Source organism: Leptomonas pyrrhocoris (assembly GCF_001293395.1).
Source record: "Leptomonas pyrrhocoris isolate H10 chromosome Unknown, whole genome shotgun sequence".
Classification (NCBI taxonomy): Eukaryota; Euglenozoa; class Kinetoplastea; order Trypanosomatida; family Trypanosomatidae; genus Leptomonas; species Leptomonas pyrrhocoris.
In genome coordinates, this window is record NW_015438381.1 from 468,807 (window position 1) to 485,451 (window position 16,645).

Genomic DNA, 16,645 nt, shown 5'->3' on the forward strand with positions numbered 1-16,645 from the left:
AAAGCGTCCGCGTCCTCCCCTCCACCTCCTGGTGAGGGCGACGTCTCAAACGCGGAGGCGTCTACCCGGGGGAGGGGCATGGTCGTATACGGACCTGCCATCACCGTGAAGGAGCTGCAGTCCTCCTTGACGGAGCACTCCACGACGGAGAGGGTGTCGCCGTCGATCGCATAGCACGTGCCGTTCGCAGCAACAAAAACGGTGCAGAAGGCGTTGTCGTGGTGGTTGTCCTTCACACTGAAGACACGCGCGCGTTGGACGAGGGGGCTGTCGCCCAGTCGCGCCGCCCACAGACACCGCGCGCGGAGCACCACCCCTTCGTCTTTCTCGCGGCGACGCGAGCGAGGAGAGTCGCCGATGCTCGTGTCTCTGTCGTCACCGCCGCGGTGCTGTAACTGCTTCGGCGGTTGCTGCGGCTGTGATGCTGCTTTGTCTTGCTTTCTACCACACCCCTTCACCGCACTCGCGGAACTGCTTGATGAGGCCTGTGCATTGCGGGTAGCGCACGTCCGCATCACCGCCTTGTTGCCGCTTGCCCCAACACCAAAGGCGTCCAAACCACCCGCAGGAGCACCGTTGCTGTGCACCCGGGATGTGGAGGAAACCGACAGCTGCTGCTGCTGCTGCTGCTGTGGCGATGAAGACGTGGATCGACTCACCGCAGACCCAGGCGTCGGCAGGGGCAGATAAATTATAGAGGTCGGTGGGCAGCTGCCCCGGTGGTTGGCCTTGCGCCGGTGAGCAGGCTTTTCCATTCTAGGGAAGCTGCGGACCGTCATCGGAGAGGAGGGCGAGGAAGCCGGCTGCGTTGATCGTTGCTGCTGCTGCTGCTGTTGCTGCTGCTGAGGATGCGGCGGCGGCGGATAAGGAGGACGACCTCTCCGCCCCACCGCACCGTCACCCACACCACCACTACCTCCGCCGTCGTGCTGTACCCTGTCTCGGTGCTTGCTTCGCCGGCGTCCGAGAAGCTGACGTGGACACACGGGATGGCGCAGGTCGAAGAGACAAAGAACCCCGTCTGTGCGGTGACGCGCGCGGCGATGCAGCGACGAGAACTTCTCCACGGCAAAGCGCAACTCAATCGCCAGGCCGTCCTCGCAGCTGAGCGCCACTGCCACCTGCGAGGCGCCGACGGCGACGTCGACAGAAGTGGGCAGGCGCACATCACACCCGTCACCTCCGACGGCGCTCGCATCGACATCGGCTGCGTGCGCGTCGTCAAACTGCGTGGAGGTCTCCGTGGGTTTAGCAGAGCAGCTGTGGCGACGACGATGGCGACGCGCGTGGTGGTGCCCTCTCCGCACATCCACGTTGGCGAGGTCCATCAGGGAGGTGTGCCCGCCGCTGAGCGCTGTCGCGGCGGTGATGCATCCAACCCCGTCTTTGTCGGTGTGCGGCGTTGGGGCAATGCTGGTCGCCTCCGCTCCTCTTGCTTTGGTTGCTTTTGTGGTGGTGGTAGATGAAGCGGCGGTCACGCGGCGCAGCAGCATCGCGGGCACGCTCTCCACCCGCATCCGCGCGAGACTTTTGGCCAGCAGCGATGGATCGACCGCTGCGGCACCTTCGCTGTCGCTGCTGTCGCTGCTGCTGCTGTGCGAGTTCCTCGAGGAACTCCCCTCGTCCGCATCGTTGCTGCTGTCGCCTTCGTTGGAGGTATCCTCGTCCGTTGAGGAATAAGAAGCGGAGGAGGAAGAAGAGGGGTCGTGTTCACTTTCCACGGCGCCTTCCTGGAATTCGCCGTCTTCTCGACGAGAACCACCGTCCTCCGCCGCACCGGGAAGGCGAAACCGCACCCCGCTGCTCGTACTTCCTGCATCGCTGCTGCCGTCGTCTGAGTCGTTGCTTGCGTCGCTGGCACTCCCGCTGTCCGCTTGCACGGCCTGCAGGTGAGGCGGCCGCCGTCGTCGCGAGGTGTGCGTTGGTGCCCGCCCGCTGCCGCTGCGATCGGGTGTCCAACCAGCCACCGAGGCGGAGCCCTGGACGATGTTGCTGACGGTCGCGGCGTCCGTCGCCTCACCGCCGTCGCGGCTGCTGTGCGCCACCCGTCGCCGGAGACGATCGTGCTGAGCGCCACCGTGCTGCGTGACGCTGCTGCGCGCCTCCACCACGTCCGAGCTGTCGCGTAGGTCGGAGGCGGAGGAGGAGGAGTCGAGGGAGAAGGGGGAGGTGGAGTTGGCTCGGGCTAAGTCATGACGCTGCCGACTGTTGCTGCTGCTGCTGTGGCGGCGGCGGTGATGGTGGGGGTGGTGCGCACTGGCAGGCGAGAGAGAAGTGCGGTATTCGTGGAGGTTGTTGACGGCGACTGTCGACACAGCTGTTCTCTCTGTTCCTGAGGTCGAGGCTGCCTCGGCGCTCGCTCTGGATACTTTGACTGTCGCTGCCGCCGCTGCTGTGAGAGGGACGTCCTCTACTCGTTGAAAGGGGAACGGCGACGACTGCAGCGGCACGACATCGAGGGTGTGCTGACCAAGGTGAAGTGCCCAGAGAGGCTTCACCAGGACCGGCCGGCCCATCTCAGCGGCCTGAATCGCACGCTTTCGTGCAAGTCGCCGCTGCTGACTGGCGCTAAGTGGTGCATTCGCTTCTGCGTTTAACGCCCCGTCACCGCGCGATTCCTTCGCAGAGGATGCGGCGGCGGAGGCGGTGTTGTTGCTGCCTTGCACCGCGTTTCCATCGGCCGTGACGGCCCCTTCCGCGTTACCTGCCAAACCTCGACGACTGCTGCTGTTACTGCTGTGTTTGCCGCCTGCTGCCGCAGCACCGGCACCCGGCGAGGGGGCGGCGGAGAAAGATCGAGGAGGGAGGGCGACGGCGTCCCCACCGCGCTGCGTGCCGCTGCTGCGCGACAACGACGACGACGACGACGCCAGCGGCAGCGGCGTCTCTCCCTCGCACGCAGGTGGTCCGCTGAGGCCTCGTGGGGGTCGCCGTCCACCACCATTATTTGGTGTTGCCGCTGCTGCTGCTGCGCCTGCGCCTCCGTCTCCGCAAGTGTACGAGGGCTCCGCCTCACTGTTCATCGTCATGGGCGCCGTTACACCCCGCCCGCCTGCTCCTCCGTCAGCACCGGCCGCCACTGCGGTAGCACCGTTGCGGGGCCGGTGCGACGCGTCTTCGCCACTGCTCAACAAATTCTGCCGCAGAGCTGCCGGTGCCTTGGAGGGGGTGGACGCAGGTAGCCCGCGACTCCCACCAGGCGTGGATGACTGCCCGAGCTGCTCGGACGGGGTATCGCCATGCAGCTGCACCGTCAAGGGGAGATGGGCCGTCTTTGGTTGCAGCTTGCGCCACTGCTGTAGCTCATTCAGACCGGCAGGCAGCAGTATGAGATGCGTTGGGGTAGCAACAAACACGAGGGGGACGTACAGTTGTGATGACGGCCCGGGGGAGCGGTACTCCACCGTGTGCGTGGAGACCTCAGCGGAGTTGCGGCGGCGCTCACGTGCGCGATTGGCGCCGGTGCGTGACCTGCCACCGTGCTTCCCTGTGCAGTCGTAAATGGAGATGGAGGAGGAGCTCGTCGGCGTCTTTCGACCGTGTGCCGCCGCCGCCGGGACGGCGAAGGCCTTCACGGAAGTGATCGGGTCGTGCACGAAGAGGGAGAGCAGGCACGAGCCGGTGGCGATGGCGTAAACGTAGAAGCGACGGTCGTAGGAGCCGAGGAAGATGAGGCTCGCCTCGGCATCTGTGGAGAGGTCGGCGCAGAGGCAGTTGGAGGGGACGTGGAAGACGTGCGTCGGTGACGTCGTCGATTGGACCGCTGTTTCATACAGCAGCGGATGCCTCGTCGAGGTGTGGGACCGGTTGCTCCACAGCGTACTGTTTGGAGGCGCACTGAGCGGGTTGCCCGCACCGGGCGATAGAGAAGCACTCACCGCAGCACCGCCGCCGCTGCTGCTGCTATTGATATTGATATTGTGCGGACTACGTGAGGATGAGGTCGTACTTTCTGTGGACTGATGGGTGAGTGCGCCGCCGTCAGCTCCGCACGACGGCGTGCGCGTGCGGCCGTGCTGCGGTAGCTGGTGCGCTGGGCACAGGAAGTAGTCAATCACTTCACACTGGCCTTCCAGCGTGACGAGCACCAGCCGCTTCTGAATTGGAGTGTAGAGCACCACGGAGATGGTGGCGGCCAGCACACGCGGGAACAGCGGGGCGCGGCAGTCCGGCTTCACCACACACAATAAGCCCTCCGTCGTGCCGACGATGACCTCCTCCACCCCATCGTCGTCCACGTCGTACGACACCATCGCGTTCGCCAACACGGAGCCTTCCGGGGCCAGCTTGCGGAACTCCCAGCTGTCGAGCAGAATGGACGGCAGACGTCGTTGCCTCAGAAAGGGTTGAGGGCCCATTCCTTTCAGAACCTTTACTGCAGGGGAGTCGCCCGAAGTTGCGTCGTGGGAGACGGGGGATGGGGAGCACGGGTGCTCGCGCTGGAGGTGGGGCCGCGACGCTGCGTCGAAGGAGTCGGAGGTGTGCTGCATATTCGCTGCACAAATATAGTTGGAGAACGGTATGATCGGGTGTGTCTTTCCCTTCTGCTCTGCTCACATCACTCTTTCAAAGAGGAGAAGAAAGAATAAACTTAAGGAGGAGGGGAGGATGGGAGAATAGGGAAGTTACCGCTAATTAATGCTCAGATAAAACGCACGATTTCACGAAAGGAAAAGGAAAAGAAAGGGAAATTCACACACGCACGCACACACACACACACATGTTCTGTGATGATGAATGGCCTCTAAGTGTACTCACGAGTGGGAGCACGAAATGAGAAAACTGGACATGAAGAAGATCATCATCATCTCCAAATGCCCAGTGCAGCAGAGAACTTTTTTTTTCTTTTGTCCGTTACACAGGGTGGGCACCAGAGCAGCGGAGAAGGGCGTCTCCGTCCTTTCAAGCTCCAAAATTTGACCTCTTTGACGACTGCAGTTTATCGCCGGTGGGACCAGGAGGGAGGGAGGAGGAGGAGGAAGGAGGTAAGGAGCGTCGTCGCCGTGGCAATAGGAATGCGCCGCAGCTCCGGATACCTTGTCATCGCCCCCTCCACCCCCTCCACCCCCTCCACCCCCATCCTCCCCCAAAACCCCTTCAACTGTAACTGTGGATATGAACCAAAGCAACGGTGCTTCTGCCCCACGCGGGCGATTGGCGCCTTTCATCACAGCCAACACGCAGGCTGGGGTGCCTTCGATTGAAGAGAAGGAAAACAGGCTCATTTGATGGGTACCACCACCACAGCAACACAAGATATGCCTTTCCCACTCAGCTTCAGTGCGCCGTCGCGAACTGCCTCACGCGGTCGTCAGCGTGGCCTGGCACGTTCACGAAGGGGACCGTGTTGCTCGGCTCCAGCAGCTCCTCCAGCGACACCTTGCTCTCATCTCGAAGTAGGTCGTACAGCCGTTTAAACTCCTTCTGCGAGTGCGCCACACGCGAGTTCGGTACTCGGCGGCCGCAGTTCACGTAGTTCACAAAGTCCTCCACCACAAAAGGGCAGTCGGTGGTGCGCTGCACCATCTCGTTCTGCATCGCCGCCTTGAGCGCCGCCTCAGGGAAGTTGTCACGACTGCCCGACACGTGCGCCGCCTCCTCCTGCGAAGCCCCCGAGTAGTACGTCATCCACCCTTGTCGCATGCGGGCCTCGAACAACGAGAGGTGCGTCTTCACGATGCTCGCGTATAAGGAGCGGTGACGTCGCGGGCACATGAGGCTGACGGTGCCGTTCGCGAAGTCGAACTTAGAGTAGTACTCCGCGAAGCGCAGTGCGCAGTAGTAGACTGCCTCGCCAAGTCGCTCGTCGTCTTGCTCGATGCCTTCGTAAATGGGGGGCAGTTCAAAAGTGGCGAGGGTGCTCTGCACATCCTCTAGCGTGAGTTCACCGAACTCTCCGCTTGGCCGGAACACCGGAAGCAACCCCAGTTCCTGGAGCACCATCAACGCCATGGTGGTGATGGTAAAACTGTTGAACATGAGCTTGTCGGGATCAATCATCTCGCGTCGCTTAGCCCACTCCTTGATGAGGTGCACGTAGGCGCCATAGAAGTCGGGCAGGATGTTGTGGATCTCTGCCAAAATTTTGGAGTTCTCCACGCCGCCGGGGTTGCCGATGCTGATGTCACAGTGAATGCCGCTGACCGGGTCCTGGAACTGCACGACGGGGATGCGGGCGTTGATGAAACGAACCTTCTCCATGCCCATGCGACCGGCCTCTCGCGAGACCCGCGTGAGCCTCTTCACGTCCTGCTCTGCGACCGAGTCTATGCCCTGTAACCACGGTGAGAAGCTGCGGTGGGTAAGGGAAAAGTCAGCGTCGCAGCCAGGCTTGCAGAAGCCCGTCACGAGCGAACCAAAGAGCTCCACGTGGGCCTTGTTGACGCAGCGGCTTGCGAGGTCCAGCATGCGGTCTTTGAGGTCCTCCACGGCCGCTCTGCCGGCGGCGTCGAAGCGCGTCGCGCGGTACTGCGCGATGCCCTCTTTGATGAACTTCTGCTTCGCGGCGTGCATTCTACAGGGCGTAGCACAGTACATAGCGCACGTGCAGCTTCTTTTGAAAAACAAAGGGAGGGGGAGACTTGCTTCTGCTGCGGCCTCTTGAAACCTCTGATAGTGTGGTGAGGTGAACGAGAAGGAGAGGATGCGGCGAGGGGGGGGGGGGAGGGGTGTTGGGAAATACTAGGAAATTACAACGGTATGACGAACACACACACGAAGAAGAACAACAATGGCCTTTGCATCAACACTTGCATTGCCACCTCGGTGAAGTCATGCAACGAGCTTCTTTACTCCGTTCATCTCATCTCTCTCTCCTTAGAGTGTTCTTGCAGCATCCACGCATCAACATAGAAAAGGAAAAAAGGCAACGGTGTGATTGTATACGCAACAGAAGGAGCAGGCAGCAAAAACGCTGACGATAAAAGGACGGATGGCACGTGAGACAAGCAACGAAGAACAACGCCGCTGCTTTCCCCTCCCCCCCCCTCCTCTGCACTTGTCCCATCACCACTGTAAGACTCGATCGAATCAAACCTCTTCTCTTCTGAATCTTCCTTGCACTAGCAGGAGCCACCGTGCCTACCGTGTCGCCACACGCACACACACACACACACTCACACGGTAGAATGGCTCATGGATGGTACGCCCGCATAAACGGCGCAGGGCGTTCGCTCATGGTGTCATGCGCCATCGACGACCACCACTGCTCCCCGCCATCCACCACGTCCGCCGGCAGCTGAATGCGAAACGAAAGCCCAGACGCGTCCGATGACGCCCGGTCTCCTTCTGCGGCTGCTTCGTCCGGTGTGCCCTGACCGCCACCTCCTGCTGCGCCTGCTGCTCCCTGGCGGCGGCGGCGTGCGTTGGCGTGCCGGGCTGCCGCATTGGTCGAGGGGGACGATGAGGGCGGGGGTGGCGATGTAGTAGGTCGAAGCTTGTTGCGCAGAAAGCGTAAGAGGAAAAATTTAATGAGCTTGGGCACGAGGAAGAAGTCACGAACACGATACTGACTGAGGGTGGAGTGGAAGGCAACATCGAAGACAGGGTCCGATACAAGCCACAGCGTGCCGAGGAGATAGGGTTGCGGCTGCGGAGACTCCACGGTGGCGGGTTCGTACTCGAGGGAGAGGCGAAGCCGCACGTGGGCAGCAAACACGCGAACGTCGCTGATCGACGCGTACACTTGCAGATATCGCCCACGCGCAATCGGCACGTCTGCGTTCAGCGAGACACTGAAGTTGCCGCTGTACTCCACCTCCACCTCCGCCTCCAAGGTAGAGAGGGACCGCGTGGTGTCCGAAGCATTCCTACCGGTCGTCAGCGAGGCGGCAGCCGCGGATGTCGTTCCCGCCGCCGTCGCCCCACCACCACTGCCGCCACCACCGCCAACCCCAGCGGATGAATCCGCCGCGCTCATCGCTAGGTTCGTCGCACTGCCGCTGCCGTTGCTATTGCTGTTTAGGCCCCCCAGCCGACTGGCGTGCAACATCGAGCCGGCCAAGCTGTGCTCCCGTACTCCCCCACCCCCACCAACACTAGTCAGACCACCTGCATCATCGCCGTTGCTGCTATTACTTGTAAACACCGTCGTCAACCCAAGCTGCGCGCCGCGGCCCACGACGCTGGAATGCAGGGGTTGATTACCGCTTAAGGAGGGGTAGTGCTGCGGGCCAAGAGCACTCGGACTGCCCGCTGCGGAGGAACCGCTGGCCATGCTTTGGACGACACCCCCGCCACTTCCCCGCTGCCCCGCCAGCGGGCCATCGCCATTCACGTTGGAGTTGGGACTTCCGCCCAGGCCACCACCGCTGCCGGTGACGCTGCTCATGCCGTTCGTATTACCACTGTTGCTGGTGCTGAGGCTGCTGGACGGGCCGGCACCGCCGCCGTGCGAGAGCCACACCGCCTTCACCAGCGGCGGCTTCCCACCCCAGTCTTTAATGCGGAAGTCGGCGAACGAGGTGATGCCGTTGTCTTCCAGCAACGCACTAATCTGTTCTTCTAATTGGGCTTTCAAGGTGTTCAAGAAGGGCAAGTCGGAGAGCACCTCGGCGCTACCGTCGCTTCCTGAGTCGTCATCGTGCGTCGAAGGCGCCTTCCCCGCTGCTGCTGCTGCTGCTGCTGCTGCTGCTGCTGCGGACGGCCTCGTTGTGGGGGTCGGACCAGACGCAGCAGCACCACTGGCATTCGCATTCGTATTCGCGGCAGCAGCAGACACTGGCCCTCCGTCCCCTTTATGTTGTTCTGCCAGAGCGCAGTGAAGCATGTCTAAGGTGGCGTTCACAGCACGCTGCAGCCAAATGGTGCCCTCCGCGCTGCGGCGTGGGATGTGCGTGCGGCGGGTAGGGAAGTGCCGCAGCCGCCGTTGTTTAATGGCCAGGAGGCCGATGATGGCCGCAACGAACAGCACCACGTGGAACAGGGTCGCGAACATTTCCACTTGCTTGAAAAAAACAAACAAAAAAAACTACTACCCTCTGGAACTCTTGTGAATTCCTTTACATGTATGTATATGTATATGTTGACTTCACAGCATGTATCACGCTTTATTCAAGTGTAGCACAAAGAAGAAAAAGGAAGGTGATCACGGAAGCGTCTTGGAGTTGTGGTCCACAATAGAACGGACGAATGGCTTCGTAAACGTGAGCCGCCATCCTTTTCTCCTTCCGCTGTTCTATCCCTCTACTTGTTTGAGCGTCATTGGACTGTGGAAACCAATAACGGCCCACAGGAGAAGGAGAGGGGCTAGTCGAACTCGACGTTCTCTTCCATCACCGGCGGCTCTCTCTCTCCCTCACTATCTGAAAACGACGCCACGGTGAAGAGGCCAACGCATCGGGTAATACGACGTTGTTTTCGGCTTCCTTGTTTGTATTTGCAAAACTCCCTCAAAACACCCAACGCAGCATCCGCAGCAAAAGCGCGGCACTCGAAGAACGCGGATTCACAACGAACGAAACACGCAAGATAGCGATAGAAGTATCAAAAAACCAACGAGCATCCGCACGAGCTTCACGGAATGAAAGACGGCGAAACGGCTTCAACGTGCTTCGATTCAGTGAACAGCACCCCTTCACCCCTACCAACAACAACAAACAAAACGTACCACCTATTACGTGCCACATCACTACAAATCCAGAGGACGGGGAAGAAAAAACAAGAAGATATATATGTCAACACACAATCAGCAGTAGGCTTTTCTGCATGCCGAACAACACCAAATACCAACAAGCGCGAGCATGAAAAGATCAGAAACACGAACCGGCTACGCCCCGCTCCTTGTGTTGATGTTGATGGTGTTGTTGACAAGCCGTAGACGACAGAAAACAGAAGAGGGGATAATAATAATAACAAAGAAAAGAGAAAAATAGCATCAAACTCGCGTGTCACAATAAAATCGGAGAAGAAAGCAGAAATTTTCATTTTAAAAAAGCACTGCTTTTCGTCTTTTCCTTTTGCGGAAAAATAAGAATAGTAGTAGTAGTAGTAGTAGTAGTAGTAGTAATATGGAAGGCAAAGAGAGCGCGGTGAAGCGTGCTTTTCCGGCGGCTACGATCGAGACAGATTTTGTTTTTCTTCTTAAACAGTCCCTCCTGCGACGGACGCGACGCGCACACAATCAACAACGCCACCGCCGTCGCAACATCACCCACAAGAAGGCAGAGAGGATGGAACAGAACACCACCACCACCAACAACTAAAAAAAAGATGATAAAGCAAAGACATACACCTCTCTGAACAGCCGAGAGTAGTCAGGAATAATAGAGAAGAAAGAAAAGAAGAAGAAGCAACGCGGCCATACAAAGAAACTCGTAGACACACAATATATAGGAAGATGAGCTGCCGGCAACGAGCCTTCTCCTGTGAAGTCGTACATCACGTACGAAAGCTGGCATGGACGGCCTTTTGTGTGTGTGTGTGTATCGCGGCGCTTAACAGACACGCACCGCGACTCACTGCGGTGGGGCACCTCCCTTCAGCTCGCTTGCCGCAACAGCAGAGGCAGCGACAGAAGTCGCGATGCTGTCGTCGTTGATGTTGTTGCTCTCCGCCGTTGGCGCCTGCTGCTCCGCCTGCTCCTCCGCGGTCGACAGCACGGCGGCAGGCGGCGTAGCGTTGGTGGCCCGCGCGGCACGGCGCAGCTCCACCCCCATCGTCGGCGTCCCCTCGTCATCGTACGCGTCGTCCCTTTCCAAGTCGCTCGCCAGAATGCCATCCGCCGTTTGCCCACCCGGAGACGCAAAGAGGAGGTGCGAGGAGGTCCCCCCGCCCGCCGCAGACCGCGACGTCTCCCCTGCCGTGGCGGCGGCCGATCCGGCGTTCCCTCCGCCGCCCTCGCTGTTCGACCCACCCATTACCCGCTCGAACACCTTTCCGAGGGACTCCATGCGGTCCTCCAGGGCTGCCACGCCCATCAGGACACGGTCCGTCACGGCTGTCCCAATCGGCACCGGCCTCATCCATGGCGGCGTCACCGGCGGGGCAGACGCGTCACGCGGCAGACCGAATTCGTCCACGACGTCCTCTCTCCCCTCCGCGCCCATCTCCGCCTCCGTCAGCTCCCGAAAGAACTTGTCGTCATTCCAGATGCCGTAGATGTAGCCCTCCGCGCCGGGCAGGTACAGCTTGCCACGGCCTTGCTTCTTTCCGCTGCGCCAGTTGCCGACGAAGACCTGCCCATTCACGAGCGTCTCGCGACCCTTGCCGTTCTTGTGGCCGCCTTTCCACTGCCCGGCGTAGCGGTCACCCTTCAAGGTGGTGTAGATGCCGTAGCCTTCGGGCTGGTCGTTCACGTACATGCCATCGTAGAAGTGGCCTTGCGCAAACAAGTACGCCCCGCGACCGGAGCGCCTGCCCTGGTCCCAGTGACCGCGGTAGATGTCGCCGTTCTTGTAGCGCTTCTCGCCGAAGCCGTCGGCGGCGCCGTCCCTCCAGCCGCCGGTGTACACGTTGCCGCTCTTGTAATGCAGGCAGCCCTGGCCGTCTCGCAGCCCCGTGAGCGGGTCCACCTGCCCGACGTAGCGCCCAAAGTCAAAGATTAGCTCCATCTTGTCCGCGTCCCCGACAAACGAGGTAGACGTCGCCACGCTGGAGGACGACGCCGAGGCCGTGTCGGAGTGCGAATCCTCCGCGTCTTCCTCGGCCTGTGCGCGGACCTTTTGCTGATCGGCGCGGCGCACCGCACTCGATTGGGCGCACACCACCGTGCCCGTCAGCACCGGTTCATCCCGCACCGCCGCCGGCTGAGTCACGACGGCCTTGGCAGGAATCGCCGGCAGCGTCGCGTCGACGTGGACAGCGGGATCAGACAGCTGTGTTGGTGGTGGCTTCTGCAGCGATTGTTGCTGAGAAAGGGAGGCGACAGCAGCGGTTGCGCCTGCACTGCCGGTCGTTGCTACCGCAGCAGCAGGAGTAGGAGCAGGAGCGGAAGCAGGCAGCTGCTCTGGATGTTTTTGCTGTGGTGCCGGTGGCTGAGGAGCTACGTGGGTCGTTGCTGCTGCTGCGGCGGCGGTGGTGTTGGCGATCGGTGCGTCGCCTTGTCCTGCCGCATTGGCATTATCGTGGTCTTGGTACAGCATTGCTATGTGTTAAAAGTCAATAGGTTCTTCTTTTCGGTTTTACACCTTTCGGTTTGGTTTTTGATTCGTGTTGCTGTGGAGAGCCGTTAGTTTCGACCTACTGAGTGAACGAAGAACCACAGGAGTGCGAAGAGCACCAGCACAGAAGAGAAAAAAGAGAGAAGGGAGTAAAGAGCACAGAATACTGATAGTAGATGTCGCAGTACAGTACAGTGCGTCGTTCGAGAGTAAAAACAATAATCTCTGAATCAGACCACAGTAAAACAAACAAACACAAGGACGCAACTCCTTTGCTTTTGTGGCGATATCGGCATTGAGCGAGTTACGAAGTGGGCCGCCAAAGCGCTCTTCATCCACGGCTGAGATGCCTTGACGAAGAAAAGCGGTTTATCGAAGCCGCACGCATCAGAATTGCGAGGCACCCGTTATCGTCGTCGCTGTGAACATTTTTAGCGTTGTTAAGCTCAAAGAGGGAGAGTGGAAAATAAAAAGATCAGCGTTAACACTCCTCTCTTGTTCGTATTCAACGTTTCACTACACCGCAACAAGTAAAACGCGAAGGGGTAGGTGGTGGGGTGGGTGGGAGGAGAGATGCGCAACGGCTTTAAGTGGGAAAAGAGAAAAATAGCAACGACAACGAGAAAGTCTGGTAGAACGAAACCGTCTTCGACGCCTCTTTCCGATTTTCCTTTAGTTTGCCTGAAACACACACGTGTTGATGATGGTGCCGGTGTTTCAGTCCCCTCACTCGCCATTTGGCAACGCTGCCTGCTGTCGAGAGCACCGCCACACCATGAAAGAGAAAAGAGCATTCCCCTTTTTTCTCTGCAAAAGCACAAGCACCGCCAGAAAGAGACCAAAGACAAACACAATAAGCCCCAAAAGAAAAGAGAGCTCAATTTCACCACCGCCTAACACCCTCGCGCGCTCGCTCCTCCCCCTCCAAAAAATAAAGCTGTACGTGAAGCGTCTTGTTCTTTCTTGGCGGCCACCGTCGCGTACGTGCCGTAAAACGAAATGAAATAATATCGGCGTTTCTATTGGGTGTTTTGAGTTTGTATTGCTGTTTCCTTCCATTATGGTTATGGTTATTCGGCAAGACACAGTTACGGCGACGACGGTCTAACCGTTATGGATGTTAGCGTGCACCAGTCAAAAAAAAAAAAGGCCCTCACTTCCTTTTTTAAACTGCGAAGAGCGGTGATAAGAAGGAGCAATAACAGGAGTAGTAATAATAAATAGTAGAACACTGAGGGAGAGAGAGAGAGAGAGGGAGGAGGAGAGAAAGAGTGCGCCGCTGCCGTGTGCTGGCCGTCTGTCTCCTCCCCTCTCCTCTCCTCTACTTCTACTTCTCTTGCCTTCGAAAAGCCTCTATCCAGCCCCATTGCGTTTCGCGCCGCTTTCATCTCCACAGCGTGTGTAGGTGCACGTGCAAGGACACAACAACAAAACCAAAACAAACGCACCAAGGAGCACCAAACTCTGTCGACGCACTCGCCTCTCAGGCGTAGAAGAAGAAAAACATGAAAGAAAAAAAGAAACGCCGCCTCCTTTCTCTTTTCTCCTTCATCGCTTCTACTCTGCTCTCCCCTCCAAGAAGATGACCGTATCGTACGCTCTTACTCACAACGCTGCGACGCCGCGAGTCGGCGACTTTGGCACTCCGCCGGCCAGTTCACCGCTTTGCCAGCCGCCGCCGCGAAGAACGCCAAGTACGGCGGCGACGGATCCAGCGGCGTCGACACGAACTCCGGGTGGTACTGCACCGCCAAGAAGAACTTCAACGACGGCTGCTCAATTGCCTCCACACGCATGTTGTCCCCCGCGCCGGGGTCCGAGACGGCCGAGATCGTCATACCAGCCTTGCGCAAATCTTCCAGGTACTTGGCATTGACCTCGTAGCGGTGACGGTGGCGCTCCAGCACGACTTTGGCACCCGAGTAGATGGTGCTCATCGTCGATTTCGGCTCCACAATGTGCACATCACGCGCCCCCAGGTGCATGTTAGCCCCCATTCGATCTCGATCCGCGTCCATGATGCGCACCATCTGGTGCGTGCTGGTCGCGTCGAACTCCTCACTGTTTGCGTCGGTCCAGCCGAGGACGTGGCGGGCGAACTCGATGAGGGCGATTTGCATCCCGAGGCAGACGCCGAAGTAGGGGATGTTGTGCGTGCGGGCCAGCTCCACGGCAATCACCTTGCCGTTCACACCACGCACGCCGAAGCCGCCCGGGACGAAGATGCCGTCGCACTTCCGCAGCTCCGCCTTCGCCTCCTCGGCGTTCGCGCCCTCCAGCTCCTCGCTCTCCAGGTAGAACACCTCGACGTTGATGCCCAGTGCCAGCTGGCAGTGCTCGAAGGTCTGCAGCACCGAGAAGTACGCATCCGAGCCGCCCGTGACATATTTGCCGACAAACGCAATGCGCACCTTCGGGTTCGCCGGGTTCTGCAGAATCTGCGTGAATTTCTTGAAGGTTTCGTAGGTCGGCACGTCCATCGGCGGCACGCTCGGCCTCAGACGCAGCTTGTGCACGATGCGGTCGATTAGCCCCTGGTCCACAAACTCCACCGGGATCTGATACAGACAAGGGACGTTCGGCGCCCCGATGATGTCCTTCGCCTGCACGCCGCACTGATCCGCCAGCTTGTTCTTCACCTCCGGTGCCAGCGGCTGCTCACTGCGGCAGATCAAAAAGTCCGGCTGCAGGCCCAACGAGAGCAGCGCACGGCAGCTGTGCTGCGTCGGCTTCGTCTTCTGCGTCCCGCCAAACACGGGGAGGTAGGTCGTGTGGAGGAGGCAGAAGTCCTCTGGCAAGATGGAGTACCGCAGCCGGCGCAGCGCCTCGACAAAGGGCTGCGACTCCATATCCCCGACCGTCCCACCCAGCTCAATCATGCAAATCTCAGGACGCTTGTTCGTCCCGTTCATCGGTGTCTCACAGATCTTGAAAATGTGGTTCACCACCTCGTTCGTGAAGTGGGGCACGAGTTGCACCGTCTTGCCGAGGAAGCCGCCGGCCCGCTCCTTCGTCAGCAGCTTCTGGTACACCTTGCCGGTCGTGATGTTGTGATCGCGGGTAAGGTGCACGGACAGCCAGCGCTCGTAGTTGCCGAGGTCCAGGTCCGCCTCGCCGCCGTCCTCCAGCACGTAAACCTCGCCGTGCTCAAATGGACTCATTAAACCGGCATCGATGTTGATGTACGGGTCAATCTTGATGCTGCACACCCGGTAGCCTGCGGCGCGTAGCATGGCCCCTGTAGCGCTCGTCGTGATACCCTTGCCGAGGGAGCTGCACACCCCGCCGCTCACCACGATAAACTTTACGTGCTCCTCGCCCTGGTTCTGCGACAGAAGCATGGGAGAGGGGAGGTAGTACGCACTACCCGAAGCAATCTTGCGATCGGACATTGTTTTTTTTTTCTTTCTTTCTCCTTTTCTAACGCTATATATGTATTAGTTGTTTAAGGTGTGAGCGGTGAAACCGGACAGCGTGGGGAACAGCATAAAAACAAAAGGTCAGTTTAAATTCGCTTACGTGCACGGGAGCCAGGTGCTTAATGCGTGCTCGTGTTTTTCTGTTTGCTTTGCATGCAATGACGCCTTATTATGATTCTTTAACAGCTTAAATAACCGAAGAAAGACACAACTTTTTGTTGGAAACTCAAAAGAAGAAGAAGGAAGGAGAAAAAAGAAAGAGAGCGGGAAGTGGCTTCTTATCAACTTTGAGAGGTCCAACGCCGGTTTTTCCGTTCCTTCTTAGAAACTTTATATCCGTTCGCTTACTCCGTTTATGCGACCGGTGTTATACAGCAGTTGCCTCTCTTTTGTTGTTGTTGTTGTTTGAAGAGGAAACAATAAAAGAAACTACTGAGAACAACAGCTCTATGTGTGTGTGTATATATATAGATGTGTGTACGTGTTTACGTAGGAAAGAAAGAGAGGTCAGTCCACTCGGGTCCACAATCGCGGTGCGCGGCGCCTGGCGTTGTATACCGCGGTGCGTTTTTTGTTTGGGGGGGGGGGCGCTCCTGCCGTAACTCCTTTCGTCTCCTGCGATGCCTCTCCAGAGAAGAGAGACAATCTATATCTTCATGCGACAAGAGAAGAAGAAATCGACAACAGCTCGAATAACAACAATATAAAAAGTACGAAATAGTAACGTAGTACTTACTGCTGAGGCCCAGACGAAATGTGTGTGTGGGAAAGAACGAGAGAGAGAGAGAGAAAGGGAAAGAAAAAGTGGTAGCAAGACGGGCGGAGTTGCGTTGATTCTGGCGGTGGGAGTTGGCGAAGCGAACAGCACCAACGGCGAGAAATGACCGTACGGAGTTTGTGAAGCGGCAAGTGGAAGGCGAAAAAACAAGGAGAGGGAATAAAAGACAGGAGAAAAGGGAAGAGAACAGGAGGGGATCACCGCCGCGGAAAAACAAAGGAGAAGCATGGAACTCTCTTTCCCTTTGTCTCTCTGTGGGTGTGGCAAGATGCAACCATTCCCGTGTGAGACTCGCGCTTCGGTTTGACATGCTGGAGAACTGAGCTCCAGTGCTGAGGAAATTATCATGC

General features: G+C 58.6%; 5 protein-coding genes across 7 annotated transcripts; all 5 read right to left on the reverse strand.

Moving 5' to 3' along the window:
* On the reverse strand, positions 1–4,591 carry ABB37_08631 (hypothetical protein; the record flags this gene model as incomplete). Its single annotated transcript, XM_015807695.1, has 1 exon — positions 1–4,591. A coding segment is annotated over exon 1 (4,490 nt), but the record flags the coding sequence as incomplete, so codon positions are not given.
* A 686-nt stretch (positions 4,592–5,277) lies between these two features.
* On the reverse strand, positions 5,278–6,610 carry ABB37_08632 (putative mitochondrial Mitochondrial Editosome-like Complex TUTase (MEAT1); the record flags this gene model as incomplete). The annotated part of the gene is made up of 1 exon (XM_015807696.1): positions 5,278–6,610. Exon 1 carries the CDS (start codon positions 6,511–6,513, stop codon positions 5,278–5,280), a length of 1,236 nt encoding a protein of 411 aa, XP_015653778.1. The 5' UTR covers positions 6,514–6,610.
* Positions 6,611–7,132: 522 nt separating this feature from the next.
* On the reverse strand, positions 7,133–9,046 carry ABB37_08633 (hypothetical protein; the record flags this gene model as incomplete). Its single annotated transcript, XM_015807697.1, has 1 exon — positions 7,133–9,046. The coding sequence occupies exon 1, from the start codon at positions 8,933–8,935 to the stop codon at positions 7,133–7,135; it is 1,803 nt and encodes a 600-aa protein (XP_015653779.1). The 5' UTR covers positions 8,936–9,046.
* A 1,408-nt stretch (positions 9,047–10,454) lies between these two features.
* Positions 10,455–12,181, reverse strand: ABB37_08634 (hypothetical protein; the record flags this gene model as incomplete). Its single annotated transcript, XM_015807698.1, has 1 exon — positions 10,455–12,181. Exon 1 carries the CDS (start codon positions 12,078–12,080, stop codon positions 10,455–10,457), a length of 1,626 nt encoding a protein of 541 aa, XP_015653780.1. The 5' UTR covers positions 12,081–12,181.
* Positions 12,182–13,699: 1,518 nt separating this feature from the next.
* Positions 13,700–16,354, reverse strand: ABB37_08635 (putative cytidine triphosphate synthase putativeCTP synthase; the record flags this gene model as incomplete). Of its 3 annotated transcripts, none has more annotated exons than XM_015807701.1 (1): positions 13,700–16,354. In XM_015807701.1, the coding sequence occupies exon 1, from the start codon at positions 15,488–15,490 to the stop codon at positions 13,700–13,702; it is 1,791 nt and encodes a 596-aa protein (XP_015653783.1). In that variant the 5' UTR covers positions 15,491–16,354. The 3 variants fall into 3 exon arrangements, with proteins under 3 accessions (XP_015653783.1, XP_015653782.1, XP_015653781.1); XM_015807700.1 differs by having other exon boundaries at positions 13,700–16,256; XM_015807699.1 differs by having other exon boundaries at positions 13,700–15,729.
* Between the last annotated feature and the right edge of the window lie 291 nt (positions 16,355–16,645).